The sequence below is a fragment of the Netta rufina genome (genome assembly GCF_964035555.1).
Source record: "Netta rufina genome assembly, chromosome: 2".
Classification (NCBI taxonomy): Eukaryota; Metazoa; Chordata; class Aves; order Anseriformes; family Anatidae; genus Netta; species Netta rufina.
The window spans coordinates 42,672,851-42,696,821 of NC_140124.1; the positions used below are offsets into that span (position 1 = coordinate 42,672,851).

A 23,971-nucleotide genomic window follows, 5' to 3' on the forward strand; every position below is an offset into this window, starting at 1 on the left:
ATTTTGTAAATAAACTTTGTGGGCTTTGAAGAGACTGTAGTCCTGCTGGGAACGTCCATATCGGCACCTCAGTTTGCTCTGTCCAGCCTTCCTTCTAAAGGTTTTATGTCTCTCACATCTCCCTCTCAAATAGTGTATGAGTAAACAGGTCTACTTACAAAGTGGCTTTGATGTTACTGTAGGATGAAGTTTTTCTTAACGACTAAGGATGTTTGATCTGTGGCAGACAAAGGGGTTGATTCTTACATGGATGTTTCAGTCTGATACTCAATGTGATTTGTACATGAAAGTGTTATCAAAATACTCAAAATTTGAAAGGGAGTGAAGGAAAATAGTTATCAAAACTTGATCAATTTGAATGCTTAGTGTAATTGTGAACTCAATTATTGCTCTGCTCCTTTTTTATTGTGGAGAAGGATTTGCCGAGGCTGAAAAATAAATTAATCCTATTTTCTCTTTAAAACATACTTTGAAAAAAATCATTGACTGTGCACTGACCATTCATTGATAATAGCAATGACTTTCTCATAATTTTTCATCACATTAGCAAAATGAAGGAGTTTAAAGATCCACATGAATGTTCATAACACACTTGTTGCTAACCTCTGTACTAGAAATGTTATCTGCTTCCTGACATTCTGAAAAATATTCTGTCCTCAAAAATATTCATAGTGAAACAAGTTAAAATACATAAATATGTTCCTGTTATTACTTCTCTATATATTCTAATTCTTGCCATTGCTGGAGAGACGATGCCGTATGACTATGAATTGGAAATGGTGGCGGACAATCTTTTCTAAGTAACTCTGATGATAGAAAAAGTTACCAAGCACCTGAAATAATGAAAAGGATTCACTGAATGCAAATGACAGCTTTCATCTTCCCCATTCCTTTATGAAGCACATGTTCATGAATATACACATTTTTGCATATGTAGAAGCTCAAGTGTATCAGCCTTCCGATGAATGAAAGAATAAGGAGATTATGTATTCAGAAGTAGTTGGAAGTTTGCTTTTTTTTTTTTTTTTTGTTGAATTCTCCAATTTAATTGAAGTTGCTTTCCTGACATGGAAGATTCCCTGAGAGGCTGCCAAATTTGAGAAGGGAGCACTGTTGTCCCCATTTCTTTCCATATAAAGGTTTAGTCCTATTTAAAATACCAGCGTTGCCTTTGGTGATATAACAGCCTTTTGGCAGTTTGGTGCTGTCTGTCTGCACAGTCTGTCCATCTAAAGTAGCAGAGCACAAGAAACTGAGCTCCTAAGGGAGCTCCAACAATATTGACAGCCTCAATTGACAAAAAAACAGTCTCTCACATTCACCTTCACTGAACTCTCAGAGTAAATTCAGGGCCTGATTGAAGAGAGATAGGACCTTAGCCATTGAGTTCCATGGGAACAGAATTTGAACACTAGCAACTGCTGCCCTCTCCTAAAGCAGTCCTGAATATCTTGGCAGATGCTGTTTAGAAGCACTATCAGTTTGATCCCACTTCCTTCTCAGGACTGAAAGCCAAGTTCAGGGCTATTTATGTCTTATTAACATAAGGCTGTGGATGGGAACTGCAGCAAGCATTTAAATCTTTTCCTTGAAAAATCGGTTATGGCTTAATGAACCTTTTTCAGGTTAAGCCTATTTATTCTTGATATTTGTATTTGTTACTGCCAGGTAGAAGTCAAAGAAAGAGCAGTGCCTTCTATCTTGAAGATTTTATCAGAATTGAATAGCCTGAAATTTGTCTTGAGTGAATCAATTCTCATTTTTCTGACAGGAAAATACCAACAGCAGATTTTCCAGATATACTTAAAAATATCACACATGCTCAAAACTTTGATGATGTCAGTTGCCATACAAAAAGAGATGTGCTTATCAGTTGAAAATATGAACGCTTAAAGATACACAAATTATGTTTTCTAGTATGTCAGCAGTGCAAAAGGTGAGGGAAGAGGCATTTATTTCCAGTTAGTGTATTCATACAGAGGAAAAAGTGAAAGGTAAAAACTCAGTACATAAATTCGGGAGTGTCTGTCTGGAATGAAAGAGAGCAAAAGCAGAAACAGTTTAAAAGATGTCCCTTCTTTCCTTACTTCCCTTCCGAAGTATTTGGGGGCATATAATAAAATATCCCACATCTACAGCAATCCTTTGATGTTAGTCACAGTGTGTTGATATAGTTTGTATACTTTTGAAGTACTTTCTTTTTGAATTGACAACAATACTACCTGATTATGTTTTTTTTTACTTCTTTGGCAGAAGTAAAATCTCAATTTTTAAAGCACTTTTGACATTTCATGAAACCAAAACGAATTATACTTAGAAATATTTTTCCTGATATATAGAATATGATTTTTTTTCCAGTTATTGTTATGTATTTGTTTAGTAAGAATGACTGTAGTAATGTCAAATATTCATGTGCATCTGATCTTGAAAAGGTTAGGAGAGCCTTTCTTACAAGGGATTTCAAGAGGGCTGAAGTAAACCAGAGATTTGAGTTCTTTTATGTACTTAGAGCAACATATTTGACCTCTTGAGATTCTTTTATACTCAGCCTTATCTTTTGAAATAATAAATGTTGATTTCTGTGTATTTTGAGATTAGTTGCCATAGTTGTTCCCAGGTATAAACCTTTAAGATGTAAGTCACTTCAGGGCTAATAAGACCATTTTTTGTCTTTCTGCATGTGATGTGCTATGTGCCAGTGTGTGTGTTGTTTTTTATGTTTTGTTTTGTTTTGTTTTGTTTTCAAAAATAAAATCCGTCTTCCTGCCAGAACATTTTTTTTATGTCTTTATGCATATGTTGATTGGCATGTGTCGATCTTTTCCTCAGAATTCCTCTTGGTTTGCTGTAAATAAAGCCTCCTATTGCAGAAATCTGTCTGTGCAGGGCACGGTTCCTTCATCCTTTTCCATCCTCTTCCCTAACCCAAAAACGTCAGTACAATTTATTTTTCCACATTTTTTTCTAGATATGGGGTAAAGTTGTTTGAAACATCTGTTCAATGATGTCTGCCAATCTCTGTCAACTTTAGAAAGGCCCAAGTTAGTAATAAAAGTTTGTCATATGGTAATGCTGAATATTGGGAAGTCCAGAAATGGCAAAAGCTTCCCATTTGTGGTTGGCTAATATATAGCAAGGATATGTAGCAAACCATATGATTCCCTTGCTTGCTGTACCACATCATAGTATATAGGCTAATACCACATGTGTACATTAGCAGATGATCATGGCACGTGTAAATTTGCAGCATTCAGATTGCTTTCGCATGCTTCTCCTAATGATATCATATGTTGATTGATAGTTGTTCAGTGCTTAAAACTAAAAGCTTTTGAAGCATCAGATGTGACACTTAATAGGTCTTTCTCTAATGCTGTCTTAGCACCTGCTCCTCCCTCACAATCACATCAAAGTGAATTGTAAGTAACCGCTCTGAAATTATGCTGCATTGCACTGTGGAGTAAAACTGGTAGAAGCGCAGGGCAATCAGCCCCATAACATTTCTCCATCTGCAGAAAGAATCTCCACAGCCACCTGGATGCTTTTAAACCTTCATTATTTTAAATTTCAAATGGTTGGCTGAACATTGCTTCTACCAAAATCTGATACAATAATCGAAGTCAGAGGTGGGGAAAGACCTCTGGGGTCACACAGTCTAGCTTTCTGCCAATAATGGATTGTTCCCTGCAGTTCAGTTTCTAGTGACCTTGGAAATTACTAGCCTGGTAAAATGGTAATGAAAAAACAAAGCTGTTAAAGCTTCCAAAGTAGCCAAAGTGATGCTGTCCCAATGAGAAACTGTGTTTTTGATGTGAGATTCTCTATGTGCCTTGCTTGTTGGTTGCTGTTTTCAAGTGATCACAGTTTTGCTCTAAACTTCGTGACACATTTTGAGCTGGCTGTAACTAAGAGGTTGAGGGAGGTGAGCTTCTTCTAATATTATACGAGCTTATTTAATCCTGTAACCAAATAATTGTTTTTATTACAAATAAATGCCAGCAACATGACTACCCCCTTACTGTAAAGTTTCCCTCTTATCCCTGTCTTTTTATTTTTTCAATATTTCTAGCCTCCAGAAAGGGGAAAAGAAGAGAAAAACTAGGTTTCTTGCCATTTCCCATTAAACCCCTGGTTAATTGATTACTTGTCATGCCTGGGAAACCAAAAGCTCCCCCAAACTTTTTTTTTTTTTTTCCAAAAACATCATTTTTATATTTCTTTCACCTAAACTAATGTTGAAAAACTGGGTAGGTGGGGGAAGATCCCGAGATACAAAGTTCCCTTCCTGTGGCACCCATTTGATGTATGGTAATTTCTTCACTAGCAGGCCCTATTGTGAGCTGGGGTTTTGGGTGTGCAGCTCCAGGAATATCCATCGTTTCTGTGGCTCCAGTCTCCCTGACTATTGTATTCTTACACACAGAGTTCAGCTGGAGAGGAAAGGAGTTTTCTCAGCTGCCAACTTGCTTAAAAGAGGAGTTAAGAGGAAAAGAAAGCTAATTGGACTCTGCTTGGCAAAAGTCTCTTTTTTTATTCTGTTTATTCAGATTTTAAAGGATTGGGTGCCGAGAAACACAAAAATAGTGAGAACACTTACTCCTTAAACAGATCCTTGCAAAGTTTTTACAATAAGAACAGAAAGCTGCTTTAGTAAAACACTGTTTATCCTTACACTAATGCTAGTCATGAATACGTGTCTAACTTAGCTGGAACTAATGCCTGACTCTACTATTCCACTACAGCAACTTAACATTCTGCGTAGGCTGATTATTTTTTCAACAATATTTGCTAAATTCTTTTAAGGGCTGCCAGTATATATTTTTTGAAGCTTAGTAAGAACAGCTGCCAGTGGAGTCAAGGCTAAAAGAGGCAAAAAATATCTGCAGAAGGCAAGATTTTACTTCAAAAGATCAGTATTACAAAGCACTACTGTTGCTGGTATAATCACTTTCTTTGGGGGGGATGCTAATATAGACTGGGTTTCTTGTCTTCACAGCCCCCACTGAGCCTTTGCTGTGCAAATTTGCTGATGGAGGGCAAAAGAAGCGCCAGAATCAAAGCAAATACACACAGAATGGAAGGCCGTGGCCCAGAGAAGGAGAGGTAAGTGCCACGCGGCAATTATTTTCCAGGGGGTTGGGAGAAGTCAGCTGCAGAGCTGGAGGTCTGCCTTTCAGGGCTATGAAGAAATCAGGTTGAGCACAAAATGCAATAGTATCACACAGAAAAAATGAGCAGTAGTGTATATGTGGGGGGAAGCGGGAGTTTTATAATAGTTTGTGGAATGTAAAGTTACAGGAAAAGGGAATTTCAGAGCTGGGTGTGGGACTGCGCACAGCCTTGTCCCACTGTGAGCCCTCTGTCTGCAGCCAGAATTGAACCTATTATTTTCTTACTGGTGTGCTGGCAGCACCTGCAATATACCTCTTATAAACTTAGCATTTATTTACACCTAAGCAACTCAACATTTTTTTTTTTCTGTGTAGTTCCTGGTGATAAATTATCATCAAGGTGGACTTCTACAAAAGGGAAAGATGTACTTGCAAATGCAAATATATGCATATCAAAGTTTCCTAAAATCTTGTCTGAGCTGGGATCTTCATTCTGTCCAAGACAAAACAGTTTACAGTAGCTTCAGCTCCATCATGTATACAAATTAAATAAATATCAGTTGCTTTCTGCTCTGCTGTAAATAGTCTGTTACTGGAATTTCCTTTCTGTGTACTTGTACATGAAGTGATTCCCAATGTGGGTTAAATAAGAAAGAAATTTATTTGACTCTACGAGAGTTTGTTTACTCTCCTTGAATGTTATTATAGGATAAAGACACTTGAATAAAGGAGGTGAATCTGGTCATAGTACCTTCTTATGCATAATTATAGCTGCAAAGGCAGAAGGACTTACAAGTATTTCCATCCTAAACACCTCTTGTTTGGGTTTATGATTGAGAATTCAAATAAAAAGTACCTTGCTCAAACGCGAGCTGCTAGAATCAAAGCCTTCTCCTTCCCCTTTCCCCTTCCTCTTCCCCTTCACATTCCCCTTCCCCTTCTTTCCGTCTTCCTTTCCCTCTTACTTCCACTTCCCTTTCCCCTTCCCCTTCCCCTCCCCAGATTTACTATGTTTACTTCAACATTACAGTGCAAATAAACAAGAAAACTATTTGGTATTTCTGATTTAGTTGTTTCAAGAGGGTTTCTGCTTTTTGATAACGACTTGCTTTTCCTAGCTGGTACTTTTCAGACCATTAGCGTATGACATATATATATTCCAGCACAATTGGTGAGCTCTTAAAAGAAAGAGAAGGGCCTCTTTAAAGCATGGAAATTTCTCCCTCCAGCAAGGTAGTCGTTGTATACTGCTTCAACAAAAATGCTCCACAATATTTTTAGCTTTGTGGGCTGAAAGTGGCAATGTGGCAGCCACATTTGCTACAAGAGATTGCAGAAGTCTCCAAAGGTTCATTGCAGTCTCTTATGTTGTTGGTCCAAAAAATGGAGATGTCTTCTTAGAAGCCATTATGGTTTGTCAAGTTAAGGAGCTACTGAAGAACAAGCATTCAGGAATTACTTTAAGTGGTAGACTCAGGTCATTGTGTGCAGGGCTCTAAAAAGAAAGGCATATATATATATATATATATATATATATATGTATGTATGTATGCCTATAGGTGGGAGTAACAACCCCTGATTAAGGTCAACAGCTAAATCTCTCTTTAAATAGCAAATGCCATTGCAGCTATTATTTCCACTGTTCTATACTTTTTTAGTTCAAATTCATAAACAAAATAATTTAAAGTCAAAGCCAACAAGCCACCATTATGTCTATGGCCACAGGGCATCAGCTTCTTACATCATGCGTAGTTCATTTTTTGCTAACGGAGTGGCTCATATTAAGGATAGCAATATCCCGGGGACATAGAGGCAGGGTGTGGCTGATGTATTAATGAAATGGTCTTTCTCAGATTTACTAACCTCTGATTAATACCTTTCTAAACACTGGACTTTTACTACTCAAAGGATCAAAGACGATAATGCAAGCTGTTGGATTTCCTCCACAAGGTCATATAATTTTCGTATTTCCAATGTGAAATCTTTCTATTTAATTAATCTTTTATAAGCATTAGTTTTTCTAGCTTTGTCCTTTAAGGATTTTACTCTAAGCAATATGTATCATTCAGTTGTTCTCTATGTAGCAGTGCTTAGTTAACTTTCTTACAATTATTCCTGTCAACTTTAATTTCTCTAAAAAAGAACAGGTAGTGAGAAATAATTGATATATGACAAGTGTCATACTTCTGATTCTTCTGATTACAAGTGGAACCTGAAAATATCTCCTGCACCTCTGCTCTTTCTTGGTTTCTTCTCCAAAGGGAAAAAAAAAAAAAAAAAAAAAAAAAAAAAGCATCCAAGAGGTTACTCCCTCAGTATTTCCACATAGACCAAATCCCATGAAGTCTACACCAAGATGTATTTGGCTATTGTTCAGATAAGCATTTGCATTCTTAAATACTTACGTGAAGGGCATTTCTAAAACTTCAGAGGTTTGACCAGCATTAACGCTGAATGCATGTGAGGATTATTGCTCAGAAGGGCAGACTCCAGACAAATGACACTAACAGTTTTATCACTGGCCTCAGATTTTAGTATGCAGAGTAGAGACAGACAGCTGTGCAGAATACTCTGTTTTAGGGGGGAAATGGCAGGAAATTTAGTGGAGAGGAATAGATTGCTGCAGTGGTACCTCTCTGGCTATGCTGTTCTCAGAGGTTTTGCTCTCTTTTATGGAGAGCTTCCGTGGAACTTAATAAGAGAGGATTACTTTTTGGTAAAGTTTTCAGGCCATACTGCAGAATACAATAGAAAATCTTATTCCTGCCATACATTTTTGTAGATTGCTTCATAACCATACAGAAATACTTTAGCTGGCTGTTAAATTCTAGCAGCCTTGTCCTCTTGCAGAACACAGCCTCTGAAATCCCAGCAGCAATATAATTTGGCTTGAAATTTTCACTTCATTGTGGAAACAGTCCTTTGCTTGGAGGGGGAACGATGACAAATTTCTTATCCTATGTGTGGTTTGTGCAGCTCTTAGGAAGGCAATGGTGTGGTCTGAGTACCTATAGGCAGCACATCACTCCACAAAACCTACATCTCTGGTCCCTGCATAATCATCTAATCTTACTTCAGAATTTAAGCATGTATCGATCTATACCATTTAAAGTCAAGTCTTTAGGAGAATACTGAATTTCTCCAGGGTTTTTCAGATTTGTTTCTGTTGTTTCTTTTTTTATGTGGGGTTTTTATCCAGAAACTAGTTGCAATCAGTAAAGCATACCTCACCTTGAACAGCACATTTTTGTCCTTATCCTTCCACTCTTGGTTGAAGCCTCAGGAAGCATTCAGCAGATTAAGTACGACATTTGACTGAGGATTTGTGCATGCTGACCAATTTCAGACTAAGGATCCAAGAGTTTAGATTACTGACGGCTTTTTGAAAGGGTGTTAAATAATGCATCTAACGTACAGGTGCCATAAAAGTACAGCGAAGCCTACAGATGTTGGAAATATTTGCAGAGAAATTCTAACCTAATAACTGACACAATTTCTGCCCAAAGTTTAAATTCTTTGATTTCAGGATATACTTTTCTGAGTTGCACTATTTTCATTTAGTCGCACTGTTTTAGTTTCTGTTTTGAAACTTTCCCTGACAAGATCATGTTGAGGAAATGGTGATGGGGAGTAATCATATTTAAATTCTGTCTGTAAAAGATTTGATTTAATTTACCTCTGAATTGCAATTGACATGTCTAGAGGTAGATGACATTTCTCCAAAAAAGTTCATTAGCTGAAAATGCATCCAGGGAATCGAGGGTAGTTGTAAATTGAGATCAGACTGAATTAAGAACTGCAACTTAAATTTTACAGCTGAATCTTTTGTTGCAGATTTTTTGAGACTTTGATTATTTTGATTTTTTTTTTTAATATGCATTTAAGTGAGAGTTTGTAATTTATCTGGTAGAAAAGAGGAAATCTCACATAATTTGAAAATAAATGAAATGCTTTGTATCAGTCCACAGTGATTTTTTTATTTTTTTTTACAGTCACAGTATTTTGAAACCTTTTGACACTTCATTTGCAATTTTCTATAAAATTCAGACTATTTACATATTTCCATTGTCTTTCTTGCAATCACCTTTAAAGTATGAGTGTATATATCACAACAGTGACACACACCATTGAATGTGACTCCCTGGTCATTGAACTTAGTCTGCTGTCTATAATGATATTTAGTGACATAATAATTCTCGTATTGATGGTTTTCTTTCTTCTGTGATTTGGGTTGCATTTTTGTTTCTCACTATGCAAGAGATTAACCTCCCATTTCCTCCCCTTCCCTCTCTTCCTCTTTTCCCTCAGTCTTTTTTTGTTTTCTTTCAAGATCACCTGGTGAAGCTTCTAAACAATTAAACATGCTTTTAATTGCACCTTAAAAAATAAGAAGACCTACTAGTTTTGGAAAGTTGCTTTTGTTAACAGTTTCTCTTTTTGTCTGCTGCTTGTTACAAATTTATCTAATGCAAACAGTAATTTAGAGAGAAAAAAAAAACATACAGTAGGTAATTTGAGAGATAAGTCGGGCATAGATTTCTTTTATGCTTCCAAGGAGATAGGTACTATTTAGTTGTTCTCGATAATCCTCAGTGTCTGGGGCTGATCTGTTTTATACCTGGACAAATTAGTTTCTCTTTCTGGTTGGAGACAATTGGCAGGTCTGCATAGGAATTTGTAAACTGCAGCACTCCTCATTTAATTCATCAGATAAATTGAAGTGAGGACAAAGTAACTCAACACCAGGAACAGAAGCTGTGTGGACTTCCAGTCGAGTTCTCTAGTACAAACTGTTTTAGTCATTCATTTGGGTTTCTGAACATGTGATTGTGTCTGTCAGCTCAACCTCCAACCTACCGAGGTTCATGAATCACTTGACCAGTTTGACCTCAATATAATATATTTTGCTCTCCACAACTCCTTTCTTCTCAGAAGTTGCAGTTGCTTAAGGAGCCCATGCATGTAAAAACAAATGTTTCCCTCTGGGGAACATCACTGGGAAATGCCCCATTTCTTTCATATGTGTCTATATATTAAAGTGTCACAGTGACTATTGAGAATTCGCCTTCTCTGAAAGGGAAAGGTGTTTTTTATTCAGGATTCAGTTCAGAAATCTGTCTAATAACGTGGAGTATTTCTGACAGACCTGTTTTAAATAATCAAAGGAAGGAACCGTGCCAAGTTAACTTTGCTGCTGACTGAGTTTATTTATTTAATCAGTATTTTAAACAGATCTCATTTGGCTTGTTGGTTCCTTCCCCCTCCTCTCCCTTCCTTCTTCAAAGTGTTTTAGTTGGAGTATCTGCTGGCAGGGCACAAGAGATCCTTGTGCTATTGATGCCTGGTAGATCTTAGTGGCGGTAACAAAACAAGTACAAGAATGTCAGTGTTGAAATTTCAGTTGATTCCACTGGAGTATCCAAGAGCACACCCATCCCCCTGGGATGGCAGCTTGCAGTCTTCTGGCATGATAGGATGAAGGGATGAGTCAGAGGAGATGGAGCAGAGAGGCTTATCCTCTGGTCCGACTCCCACCTCAGTTTGCCACAGAAACCTCGTGAGTCCTACAGAACAATATTGTTTTTCCTAATCTCTCCCTAAAGAGGAAAAATCCAGGGAGTCTAGTGGAAATCCACATTAGTGGGTTTCACCCCTTTTCAATTTGTTGGTCTCTCAGTGTTTCCACTGAGAGTGGCCTCCTGCACAGTAAGCAGCCCTACAGTGGCAAGCAGCCTTGCTTTGCCTTTCACAGGCTTCTCAGAGCTAGTCCCCAGCCCTCCCTGCAGCTCCTGGAGCTCTGGCATGGGCAATGGGCTAGCCAGAGCAGGGTCAGGAAGATATGTGGAAGATTGGTTTCCGAGCAAGAGACGTAGGACATCTCTGCAGCAGGCAGATACTATAGTGAGCTTTCACACACGGTAAGGGCTGTACACTGAAAGCATGTGATGGCGTGTTGGTAAAGTTGTTCAGGAAAGCTGCCTCCCAGCAACACAGAAGGTATCCTGCAACCCAAAGGTTGGTCACTTATAGGTACTGGTGTTTGTTCAAAGATGGAGAGTGGGCTGATGAAGGTTGTTCTTGTGAAGCGGTCAGAGAAATCTGGAAGAGAAATAACAAACTGATCTTATTTCACATGATGATCTTCACATGAAGATGTGATTGTTTTTTTTTAATAATCACTCCACACCTTAATCATTTATTTGAGAGCTATACAAATCCAATTTACATAAGCGATGCAAATGTGATGGTCTGAGAGTCTCTTTAATGAGGCAAATGTGCTCATTTATGTTCAAATCATAACAAAGAGGGGAGGAAAAGCAGAAACAATACCTTTTATTCACTTATCTGAATTTGTTTGTTCAATGGTGTCAATAATTACAAAACTGCAGTAACAAAATGACATTTTTTTCATTCCTTTGTCCTAGATTCAGACACTCAAATAAAAAGGAGAGATAAATAAATACATGTGGTTTAAATAATATTTTTAAAAATCAGTATTTTAAGCAAGTTGGATTTATGTCTACCAATTGTGACATTCTAAATATAGCAGATGAGTAATCATTGAGAATGGTCTTTATCATTATGTGCAGAACTGATAGCAGCAGATATGCCTTTTAATTAATTGCTCTAAGGAATTGCATACTGAAATGTTGGGATGCAGAATTTTCATTCAGTAGGTGAGATATGTGTCCATTATCTGGCTGAGCGGCATAAAAATTCTGTAGTTCAGTCATTCCTTAATAGATTTTTCTGACAAATATTTTCCTGAAGCAGCATTTCATCATCAATGCCACACTCTCGGGTGGCATTTCATCAGGAAGTGTCACTATCAGAAGAAGGAATAAGACCCTGTCCTTCCACTGAAACATAAGCAAAACAGTGGATGAAAAGACCTGGAAGAAAATGCACTACAGCACAAATGAGGACTGCTACAGAGGCATCGGCCAGTGCCTCGACATAGTTAATACCATAGTAAGCCCAGTGACAGCAACATTCAGTGCTGTGTTTTGGAGAGAAAAAGCTGGACCTCTGTTGCGTGGAAGTCTGAGGCCAACCCTAATATTCTGTATTTGGTATTTTTGGAATTCCTGTTTGTGTGTTATGGAGGGAAGTGCAGACAATTTTCCAGTAAGTTTTTACTGCTCATCAGTTTTTATTCCTCATGAATGAGGATGCTTCAGACCATAAATCTTTCACTGGTCTAGGCTAACTGTTGCCTCTCCTGGGCTTCCAGCCAGCGTAATTTTGTAGGGAGGAATTACACAACTTGATGAGAAAGAAGTAAATAGTCCTCTCTTAGCAGCTATTTGAAATAGCAGCTGTTTAAGGCTATTCAGCAATGGCAGATATTAGCAATATTACTGGGGAAACTGTAGGTGGTGTACCATATGCACGTACTGCCACATGCTGTGCCCTATTTGTCTAATGCAAAACTCTCATTTACTGGAAAACATGATAGCGATATTTATAGCGGTAGCTGCAAAGTATTTGGACGGATTCTGGTAACCTGTCACTATGCAGTATGGATGTGGAGCGTGGGTAAGGAGACGACAGTCTAGCCTTTAATAATTTGGACTCATCAAGCCCATAATGGTCACCATGCCCCTTATTCACCATGTCCCATATAGTATGTAACAGATGTGAAGCTCATGTTAAGAGAGCAGAGCATGTGCAGTTTGTTTGCATACACCCAGATCTGGGGCATGATGGTGTTGGAGGGCAAGGTGAGGGTCTTTGTCATGAACATGTGCTCAAATGTTCATGAAAAATGTAGCTGAAAGTAGTGTAAATGTGTTTGCTGCTCTCGTGTGTGCAGTGAGCATTGTTACGGCTCCAGTGAAAGAAATGCTTCAATTTATCCTTTCTGCAGCATTATATTTATTTATGTCAAAGAAATTAAAATAAAAGCAGTTGTTCACATTCTCCTTTCCTCCCAGCCCTCTCTCCTTTGTTGAGGCTTTGCTCTTAGGTCACACTGGTCCAAACTGCAGGGTCGGTGTAGTGAGCTCTGATCCAGGCCATCCTGAGGACCGTTAAGTCTAGAAACTCCCTGACTGAGAAAGTTTAGATCCTCCTTTCTTAGGGGCTTGGAAATTGTTGGCTTTTGTGTTTTTTCTCAGTTCTTAGTAGACGAGATGTTAAAATGTCAACATGTTGATTTATAAAGAATCCCCTAAGTTATTTTTATTTCTTTTTAAGTTGTTAGAACTAATTTTTCTCTCCCTGTAGAGCTTGTACATACTATTTAAGTTGTCTTTACTACCACAATAATAGAAAAAGAGAGCAATAGTAAATTTTACAAAAGTTCAAAACAGAAAGGAAAATAGAGAGTATTTTTTTCTGGGAAATGCATTGAAAAAAGAAATTCTGATGTTAATGTTTTATTGGCTGTTTTTTGGGGATGAACTCTATACTTTTCCATTAGTAACACAATTAAAAACAAACAAACAAAAACCATAATATTTATGTTTATTTATAAATATTAAAATATTTATAATATTTATTTATAAATGAATAATATTTATGAGAATATTTAAGACATAAGAAAACAAAAACAACAACAAAAAACAATACATGTAGACCATACCTGATGATTTTCAGAGCTATTTTATTTTTAAGTCAAAATTAGCAATGGTTGTGCTCAACCTAAATGTGATGCTTTGGCATTTCAAGCTTGCATAAATAGCCATTATTCTTTTTCTTTTTATGAAATTAATGCATTTTTAAACACTAGTTGTGTGTCTTTGGCCTTAGTCTCCTGAATTATCTTTTGCTTGGGAGCTAGCGCGTACTTTCTTAAACCAACAGCATTTTCAGTAAGTGAAGCATTTGCCCTAGCATCTGCTTAAAAATAATGAGAAACATGAATTTCTTAATGACACAACCATTTATTTATTTATTTATTTATTGGCTATGTCAGGTATGGTGAAGCCTACGCTTTCAAATCAGAAATGATTTTTGGCCTCTGAAAACTGGGGCCATCTCCTTGTAGGCTGGTGAGCAGCTGCTGGGCTAACCTGGCTCCTCCAGGAGCGCGGCCAGCTCGCTGCTGGCCCCTCACCAGGACGCTTGCCCTGGCAGCTCACCTGCCTGCATGGGAGCCAGCCAAGCCCAGACACTTTCCTGACCTGGCTGAGCAGCCATCTGGAAGAGGGCAGATGCTGTTATTCAGATGTAGATGGATCCAGGGGTGTTAAATGCTCCCACCAGGAGCACAGATCCCGCTGTGCAAAGTGAACGCTGCTGTCTCATGCCTAAAGCAGCGCATGGTAGCATGCCAAGTGGAGAGCAGTGGCATGCCTTGGGGTGGGAGGGTGCCACAGCCATCTTCAGCTTCCCCCCAAAGGGAGAGGAGCATCCTGAGGGGTGTTTGCTCTCTCCTCTCTTCTTCCCACGTGGCCCCAGCTGCTGTGTTTGAGCCTGAGGTAGAGCAGGAAATCCAAGCTGCAGCCCTGCCCAGTCCCTGCCTTTCCTGCTGCACCTGTGGATACATTTGCTTAATGGTGGTGGTGGTGGTGGTAGTTGTTAACTGAATGGTTTTTTGACATTGCCAAATCTTTTTGCACAGGTCACCATCTGCCTGGTGGTGAACAGCAGTCAAAAGGCTCTGCCCAGGCCATTAAGAAATTCTTTGCCTGTCCAGACCTCTCAAGTATATTAAAAGCTCAGACACCTCCTTGTTTTGATTTTTTTTTTTTTTCTGCTTCACAGCCTACTTTTTGTTTCTTGTCTCATGGTAATGAATTAACTGCAAGCGGTAGTGACAGCCCAGGGAAATGACAGAGGCCTGGGGTCACCCAGGGAATGGCTTTAGTAGGAAAGATGAGACTCCTGCCTGAGAAGCTCTTGGGAAGATGGCTTTAGGGTATTTACAAACTACCTGCCTGACCCAGAACAGCAGGATTTGGCCCTGTCATGTTGTACTGTAAATGCATTGAGCTTGGTGGAGTCATTGACTGATACCGGGGCAACAAAAACACCGTTTGGCCTAAATGTTATGGGGAGGTGACATTGAAGGGATCTGTTTTTCAGGGATCTGGCAGGCAGGGGAGGGAGCCAAAGTGTCTGTGCTGCTTTGGGCCATCTGAGCTTCCCTGGAGAGTTTTCGATTTCTGTCTAAGACTGTGCTTAATGTCTTTTTTTCATATTTTTTTTTTCCTGCAGTAATAGTAAAAATCTGTTTTTCTCCCCTAACTATGTGCAGGCTGGCATGGCTTTGACTTATGATCCAACAGCTGCTATACAGAATGGGTAAGAAATGCATGTTTTCTTATGCTTTTTTAAAAATTATTTTGAATGCCATCTTCTGTTTTCTCTTTCTGTGGTGAAACTTACTCAGAAGCAAATTCACTCAGTCATATTTTGACTGAAGCATGTAATGCTATATTGTCAAGTTCTTCTTTTAGTTTCCCTTTTGTTTTTATACCCTCTTGTTTGTAATATCCATTTGAATGGGAAGTTGTTTTTCCTAATAGTTTCCATCTCTATTTGGCAAATCCCAGCGGTTGTCTTTTTAATCTATCTCTGTCATGAAATGGAAACCAGTAAAGTTACTGGCTTTTGTTAAAAAGATCATTGAAAATTCGAGCATATTTTGGATAATAGAGCTATTACTTAATCTGGGTCCTCTCTGCTGCCTGGATGGCTTCCATGGCATTGTTTGACTGGAAATGCCAAAAGGGGAGAAATCCTTAAATTAGTGTGTAAGCAGATGAGACTTACACAGAATGTTGAATAACACTCTTCGTTTCTCAACCGCCAATGCAAAGAATTGAAACTTTTTTTCACATTTAGCAGAGAAGTTGCATCATCATATTATTTATCTGCATGATTACATTTTCAATTATTTCATGAAGCAGAAAAACAGATCCTTGAGATCGGCTATCCTTTCAGATAGATGAACAATAACTTGAAGAGAAGCAGGAAGTTTAGCCCTGAACTCTTTGACAACCACTCCTTGACCAAAGGGATGTTTGATATGATTATCAAATTCCATGCATACTCCCATCTACATTCTCCAGCTGAAGGGGAGAATGCATTGATATTGAGGATGGTTTTATTTGTTCAATGTTTGTTAGGGCACTACTACGTGAAGCATCAAAAAGCAACAGCAACAACCGCAAAAACAAAACAACACTAACATTCACAGTAGCTTTAAAAAAAATCAGTATTAATAGTTTGCATATTTTGCATAATTGCCCTCTAAAAGCAGTATCATTGTAGGATGTTCTCATGAGAATGAGAACGTGATGTTCTCATCTTGCGGATGAAACAACCAAGATGGAGCAACTCAGAAAAAGAAGTTTTTTTGTTTTGTTTTGTTTTGTTTTCAGAGCTGTGATTTCAGAATCCTCTGGTTTTGCTTCTCTGTTCTGACCCCCCAAACAAGTCTTTCTTCTCTATCATCATTCTTTTCAGCTGGTAGCTCATTATAGGCTATAAATAAAACCATCAGTAGTTCATAATCCGCTAGTGTTTCATCCAGACAAATAGCTTTTATTTCAAAGGAATTCCTGTATGTTGTTTACATGAATGTTTCGGAAACTGTAATTTGGATGATCCTTTGACATGAATATAATTTTACTTAAATAATATTTTTTCTTAAATTATGAAAGTTATTTTAGGTTTATATATGCTTAGGAGTTCAGCATGCTCAGTGGTTTGGTCACTCACTTGTTCTCACTTGTTTGAATGACCATCACTGATCATTGGAAGAAGAAATAGTACCCAGTGGAAATTTCATCTCATAGTTTTTTGTTTGTTTGTTTGTTTTTGTTTGTTTGTTTGTTTTTAAGTTCTTTTATTTGTAAGGCATGAAAGAAACTGCATCGTTGGATATCACTGTAAGAGTGACTATTAATTACTGCTTTGAAATATCTCTTCTTTCTACAGTGCCAAAATATTTTCAGTTTCAGCAGGACAAAACCATGTAATTCAAAATGTTCTTCTGGTGAGATTTGATTGCACACGGTGTCATGAGGAGTAGCTCTTACTATGTGTTGATTTGTCCACCAAAAGTAACACAGCTGTTGATCCATCCTTTGGCTACATCTTTAAAATTCTGTCCCCTGAGGATCACCAGGACCTTTTGGTTCCAGTTTCTTTTTGGCTCCCCAGGCGTTCCCTTAGCAGTCACTACATATCCTGTAGTTATAAATTTTTACTACTTTTCATAAGCTGCTTTACTTGCAAGTACAATAAAAATCTAGCTTGTGGGTTTTATTTTACCTAAGTCTGGGAGCAACTTGATGCGTTGCTTGTAAAATGTGCAAATGTGGGTTGTTGCTTGCAGCACAGCAGATGGGATCATAGCAGGTGTGTGGCCATGGTGAAAGAGAGTTAAAAGTTCTTACATGCTATGAAGTGAAACAGGTCAATTTAAACATCAGTGAAGGTGTGTTAGGCAAACACATTGCTCTTCACGAGGACAATCTGGAAGTGAACACAAAGCTGATGTTTTCAGCCCCCTTGTGTTGATAGTGTGTCCATTTTTACCCACCCACGTGTAATACTTAGCAGTAAGGTGGACCAAATAGATAAGGTTTGCACAGAGCAATCTGTAACATGGAGACAACCTCCCTGTAACAGGGCTATTCGGTGCAGTGTGGTTATGCAGGCATTGTCCCTGCACCCAGCTCAGGACTTGATGGGCTGTGATAAGCACATCTTGCTCAGTCCTTCAGGTGCTCACCAACAAAGAGTTTAGTGGACTGAGGCTGTAGGTGGGAAACATAAACATACCTAAGGAAAGGAAAAGATTGAGGTGAGTTATGAGTTGCCAATAAAACTAAGAAGTAAAAGAATGACTGCACATGCTAGCATTTATTAGAATCCCATGTAAGGTTGATAGGTCTGTGCATTCTGATGTAAGTTGCTAAGTCCTTGCAGGGTATAGAGAGAATGGAAGCCTATTGGGGAGATGCATCTCTGCAGGTGTCACAAGATAATATTTAAAATTTCCAGCTCCTTAAGAGGTTTGGATTATACTGGATTTTGGTTAGGGGCACACCCAAGCCTTAGGGAAGAATTTGGGTTCTTACATGTTTTCCAAACGTAAAAGCAGGTTCTCATAGCTCACAGTGTAGTACTATCACTTTTATTATAGTATAAATGCATATTTGCCTTGAAAATCTATGGCAGAAATAAAACAAAAGAGAGAGATGGAGGCTTTCACTAAAAATAGCAAAGGCTTTTTCCCCACAAAGGAATAGATAATTTTCTTCTGAGTCTATTATGTTGTAAGGCTTGATTCTCCATTTCATTATATTGTTTTTATGCCCATGTAACTCTGTTTAAGGATCCAGTGGAGTTACATCAGCATAAAACTGGTGTAATGGAGTGGAGAGTCTGGCCCATAGTGTACCATAGCATTGCAGTATGCATTACCAAAGACATGGTAACCACACACTTCAGTAGATAAGCTCTTTTCCCCTGCCAATTGCTCCATGCCTTTTTTTTTCTTCTATAATCAGCCTTTTCTGAATTGCACTTACAAAGGTATTCAGGTTTTATTTGGGGGAGCTATGTGCCTGTTGTAATATGCTATTGATTTTTCAATTTGCGGTATTAATATTGTTTTAGTAGTTTAATGCACTCATACAAAGAACAAAATAGAGCTCTTGTACTTGCACTGTAAAGATGCTCATTTAAAATGTTGCTGAGGCTTGAGTCCTCCTGGCTATTTGACTAAGATTGCGATGTACTGTATCAGTTTAATATCTGATATCTGGGGGACTATACTGTGCATTTGCAGGCCAATGGGCTCAATATTCAGATAGGTCTTTTTCATCTCAAACATCTGACTCTGTGGCTTATTGCAACAGAAAATTGCTGCTCTGATAACGCTCAGTAATACTCTTACATTATGTGAGCCCCAGGATACTATTTATGAATCTAACTTTTTCAGTACTGCCTGCAGGCACGAGGCATGAGCAAATGGTGTTTATTGCAGTGCAAATAGGGTCTTGCTCTTGTACAGATTCTGTGTGGAAGCTTGCACATTCCCCCATAGGATGGGAACCATATGGATTTTTTTTTTCTATTTTTTTGGCAGCGAAATAGCGACCAGACGCTCCAGATAATGCAGTCCCCAAATGCAGAGGGAGGGCTGATGTAGGAGGGAAATGTGTGCTTTGTCTGTTAAGCAACAGACTGTTCCTAAAGCATTGCCTATGTGTGCCTGATGATATACTGGGAATGTGGTTCTTCTAACATCTCATAAAAATATTTTCTTTTGAGCCCTTTTTAAACCCCTCCTCATGACTGTCCAGAAACATCTTTTTGCCTCCTAGTAATCAATTTTTCCTGTGCGTACAGAATCCAGGTGTGCCGAAAAGGACTATTTTAAATGCAAGTGCAGTGACCATTTTGCCTCTTCTCTCCCACCTGCCTTTCTAGGCTTGTGCTTCTAGCAAGAGAATTGCAGTCGAGGAGCAGGGATGCTGGATAGCACCTGCAAAAAAGAGCTGCATGGGCCAATATAAGGATGCAAACGGCAGTTGCAGAAAATGCATCTGAGCCTTCTGGAGAACTTTCCTTAGGGCTCACAGGTCAACTACCATAAGGCCTACAGCTCTCAAAGCACAGTCAGTACCAGATACTGTACATTTCAGTGCAAGGAAACATTGGGCCATAATTGAATGGCATATCTAAAATGAGTCACAGCTAGTATAATCCATATCTCTTTCCACTCCTTATTCTGATGTGCATGTTCCAATGACTGAGAATCTTACATTCCCTTGGACTTCTTAAAACATCCCTCTTCCACCTCATGTCACTTCTTCCTGAGTCTAAAGGATTGCTAATGCAATCCCAAGCTCTGGAAGGATAAAATCAAATATAGCAAGGTGAGCAGCTGCAGGTCTTGTTGGGGTGCTGTAGTGTTTACACTGGAGCAGACCACTCTGCATAGCAGGATAATTAGCCTGTTTGTATGTAAAGAGAATACAGGGAGATGCCTCCATGTCCCTGGGGTGAGACTGTGTTGAACCCTGTTTGTGAGCCAGCCTTGCTGGAGCCATGTGTGGTTGCATCTCTGTGGCAGGTTGAGCATCCTGTTGTGGGGGATACTCTGCCTGAACCTATCCACACCATACCTGTGTACTTCACATGTGGCAAAGAGGGCTCCAGAATAGACTTCTTCATTTCTTGCTCTGTTGAATTCCTTTAGGGAATATCCAAATCCTTTTCTTACATCCCTTCCGGCATCAGTGATACTGTGACAGGAAGAAAAACCTTTGTCTCCACATATAAAGGATTCATGATTGCAAAATGTTTGACCTATAGCCTGTCACAGTGACTTGGATTATTAAACTTGATTTATTATTATTTAAATTGAAATATATGAACTGGATTTTCTCACATTGTTATTTGCTGTGTCAAATTTCGTTCCTTTCTCTTCTTTGATGCTCTGGTGCATGCATTTTCACAATAAAGCTGAGTGTCCTGATAGTATGTTTTATTTGATGCCTATTTGAGAGCATTCCAAACTGCGACAGATAAATGGTATTGGCAGGGGTGTTGGAAGGGTTGTATTTTTCACATTACCAGAGTGTATATTCTACAAACTTATGTACTATTCAGATAACTGCATCTCTAAGCTGAAAATGAAATGGTTAGCTGTCTGTCAAGTTCTTGGCTTAGCACGCATTTTCTGTAAATTTGGTAGTATTTACTTGGATTTATTGAAGAATTTATTCCAAAGAGTCAGCATTACTTTTGAATGCAAAGGTTTTTGTCCCCTGCCACCCACCTTTTGTTTTTGGTGGTTCATGCACGGTGTGAGCCGAGCATCGGTGCCAGGCTGATGGATAGAATTAGAACAGACTGAAGAAAAACGTGTAGTTTTTTCTAAAGAGTTTTGCTTTTACACTGTCCTCTGGTTCAAGAGGCTTATACATGTATGTATTCTATTAAACATTTAACCTACAGAGTAAATTCTGTCAGTCTTCTGCCGAACATTTTCATTTGCCGCACAGAGCGTTTCTTAGTTCATCCACTTAGCAACAGCATAGCCAAAGTGACTTTTGGTTAACCTTCATCTGGGAAGAACTCCCCTGTAACAGGACTGAGACAACATGCACATCATCCTAATGCCATAGATAAACTTGGCTAGCACTGCAAAAATCCTTCCCCCACCAAATTTGTGTGAACATAATAGAGCGTAGTTGATACAAGCAGAGGGATATAAATGTTTCTAAGTTCTCATAATAGAATATACACAAAACTGGGCAAAGGCACAGTTTTAAAATAGTCTCTGTGCGAGCATTGTAAGGGCAGATAAATGTTCCTAAAATAGCAATATATTTCTATTAAACAAAAAATCACTCAGACGCCACCTGCTGCTTTTGGCATTTTAAAATCTTACTTGGAATAGAGAGAACAAATGATTGCTTCTCCGTCTCCCTCTCCCCTTCTAACTTCAAATGTTTCCACCCAACCTTCAGAGATGGCAGCCTGTTTTCCCAAGCCTATTGGTTGGATGAACTCGGTGATTATTTGAGCCCGCATGCAGAATGAATGCATCCAGTCTGAACTAGAATGATTAGTACTAAATCCGGGATGCCAGGGCGATCAGGAAATAGAGCACTTGTTTAAACACCAGTAATGATTTTTTTGTTGTTGCATGGCTCTCATAGAAAGCTACTGTTGATTGCCTCAGTGCGGGGAGAAAGAACATAAAAAGGCAGAGAGTGTAATCCACTTCACTGTTACAGGGAGCATATGTGCAAAATCTTCTGGTACTTGTAAGGTTGGTGCATGCTATATCTGCATGGGATTTGTGTCAGACCCAGGGGACATTGCACAGAAGTATGGTTTCTCTCTCTCTTGAGGAGTCAAAAAAGCACTTTTTTTTTGTTTTGTTTTACAGTTAAAACTGAAAAAAAAAAAAAGGAAAAAAAAAATCTTTATGAGCACACAGATATTAAGTACTTACACAATACACCAGCAGTGATATTTTCCAAGTGATAATTTTATCAATAATCATTTACCCACAGGGAAATAGAATGAATATAACATTTATTATCGTCAAGCAAGAGATAGTGAAACTTTTGTTTATAGCATGCAACAGTGGAAATAAAAACAACTAAATCTGAGATTTTCAGTGCTGCCTGGGGCATTTATACTCATAATTTTTGATAAATTTCACCAGAAGGTAGGTTTTTAGCTCTCCATCTAGATGAATATGAAAATTTCAGCCAGAGTTTCTGTAATCATCCTTTAATAAAATAAATCAGGCATATACATGGAATGTGTTATTCTCAGCACTGAAGCATTAAGATATTAAAAGAAAACAGTACTGCATGTAAAAATGAAATCAGTTATCATTGTCTTCAGTATCGTGTAAGAAATTTCCTTTCACTAGATAGCACTCTGGAAAATCAGCTGTCTTTGCATTTCAGATAATTACTTCTTGTGTTGTGAAGTTCTATATTTGTGCTAGTTGAAGTGAAAAAAATATGCTTTGTGTAAATATTCCTCCTCCTTTCCATTTTCAAGATCTACTCCGTGGAGCCATCACATTGTCTTTATTGTGGTTTTGGAAATAGATGGACATAATTACCTGTGTAGACTCTTTTTGTCCTTGCCTGGGAGGCAGGGAATTAGTCAGTCAGAGCCTAGCAGTCAAAAGGTTCAAAAATCTCGCTTTTGTTCTTTGTTTGCAGATTTTATTCCTCACCGTACAGTATTCCAACAAACCGCATGATTCCACAGACATCAATCACACCATTCATTGCTGCTTCCCCTGTCTCTACATATCAGGTACGTCAGATTTGTGCTTGTCTACTATGTTTCCCATTTAATTATGTTTTGGATGTTGGATGAAGGCAGAGTGGATACCACAGAAAACTGTGTAAGTGCTTGCGCTCTTGAGTCACACTTTAAACAAAAGGCTTTTTAGTAGTATTCAGGTATCATTTGGTTTAGGGTTTTGAGTGTTTCCTGCATTCTTAAAACTAGCAATGAAAGCCACTGTAATTTTTTCTTATTTCAATCAGCTTCTCTAGTAAACAGCATTTTGCTTCGTTTCCAGTTGACAACAGCAGATGCTTGTCATTCTTATTGAAATGTTTTGTCATTTTGGCTTCCCTTCATGAGCCAAAATTTTTTCAAATGCTTTTATTTTATAATTTATGTTGACTACATTGTATTTTGACCTTTTGACCTCAGCTGTATTTGTTCCAGTAACAGCATCCTTTAACAGCACTCATTTTTATCCAATAATCCCTGACAAAGCAAGATATTTTAGGATAACTCTCCTCATATTCTTCTTTAGTCTCCCACACATTTTGTCTTTCAGAATTTCTCTTTTCAACATATCCCTCACAGATCTCTACTGGGAAATTATTGCCATGTTCTGGCTTTCTGAGATGGAAGTCAAAACCGGGTTGTATAGTTTTATTATTAGCCATTCTCTGGAAACATATGTGAAGCTGATCAGTGGCCATACATTTTCCCATTTCAGTTAGAATCATAGAATCAGAGAATATCCCAAGTTGGAAGGGACCCACAAGGATCACTGAGTCCAACTCCTGGCTCTACACAAGACCACCCAAAAATCAGACTATGTGTCTGAGAGCATTGTCCAAATGCTTCTCAAACTCTGGCAGGCTTTGTGCCATGACCACTTCCCTGGGGGGTCTGTTGCAGTGCCCGACCACCCTCTCAGTGAAGAAACTTTTCCTAACACCCAGCCTGACCCTCCCCTGTCCCAGCTCCATGCCGTCCCCTCGGGTCCTGTCGCTGTCCCAAGAGAGCAGAGCTCAGTGCCTGCCCCTCCACTCCCCTCGTGAGGGAGCTGCAGGCCGCCATGAGGCCTCCCCTCAGCCTGCTCTGCTCGGGGCTGAACAAACCAAGGCCAT

The 23,971-nt window shown here is 38.7% G+C and overlaps 1 protein-coding gene across 4 annotated transcripts in view; it reads left to right on the forward strand.

The window, feature by feature from the left end:
• Positions 1-23,971, forward strand: part of RBMS3 (RNA binding motif single stranded interacting protein 3) — a gene marked incomplete at its 3' end in the record, with an annotated part of 439,432 nt that overhangs the window by 343,568 nt on the left and 71,893 nt on the right. For all 4 annotated transcript variants that reach the window (XM_084281840.1, XM_084281842.1, XM_084281841.1 and 1 more), the window contains exons 7-9: positions 4,994-5,100; positions 15,313-15,359; positions 22,775-22,871. In XM_084281840.1, coding sequence (XP_084137966.1) covers positions 4,994-5,100; positions 15,313-15,359; positions 22,775-22,871 — 251 coding nt within the window. The remainder of the gene's footprint in view (positions 1-4,993; positions 5,101-15,312; positions 15,360-22,774; positions 22,872-23,971) is intronic.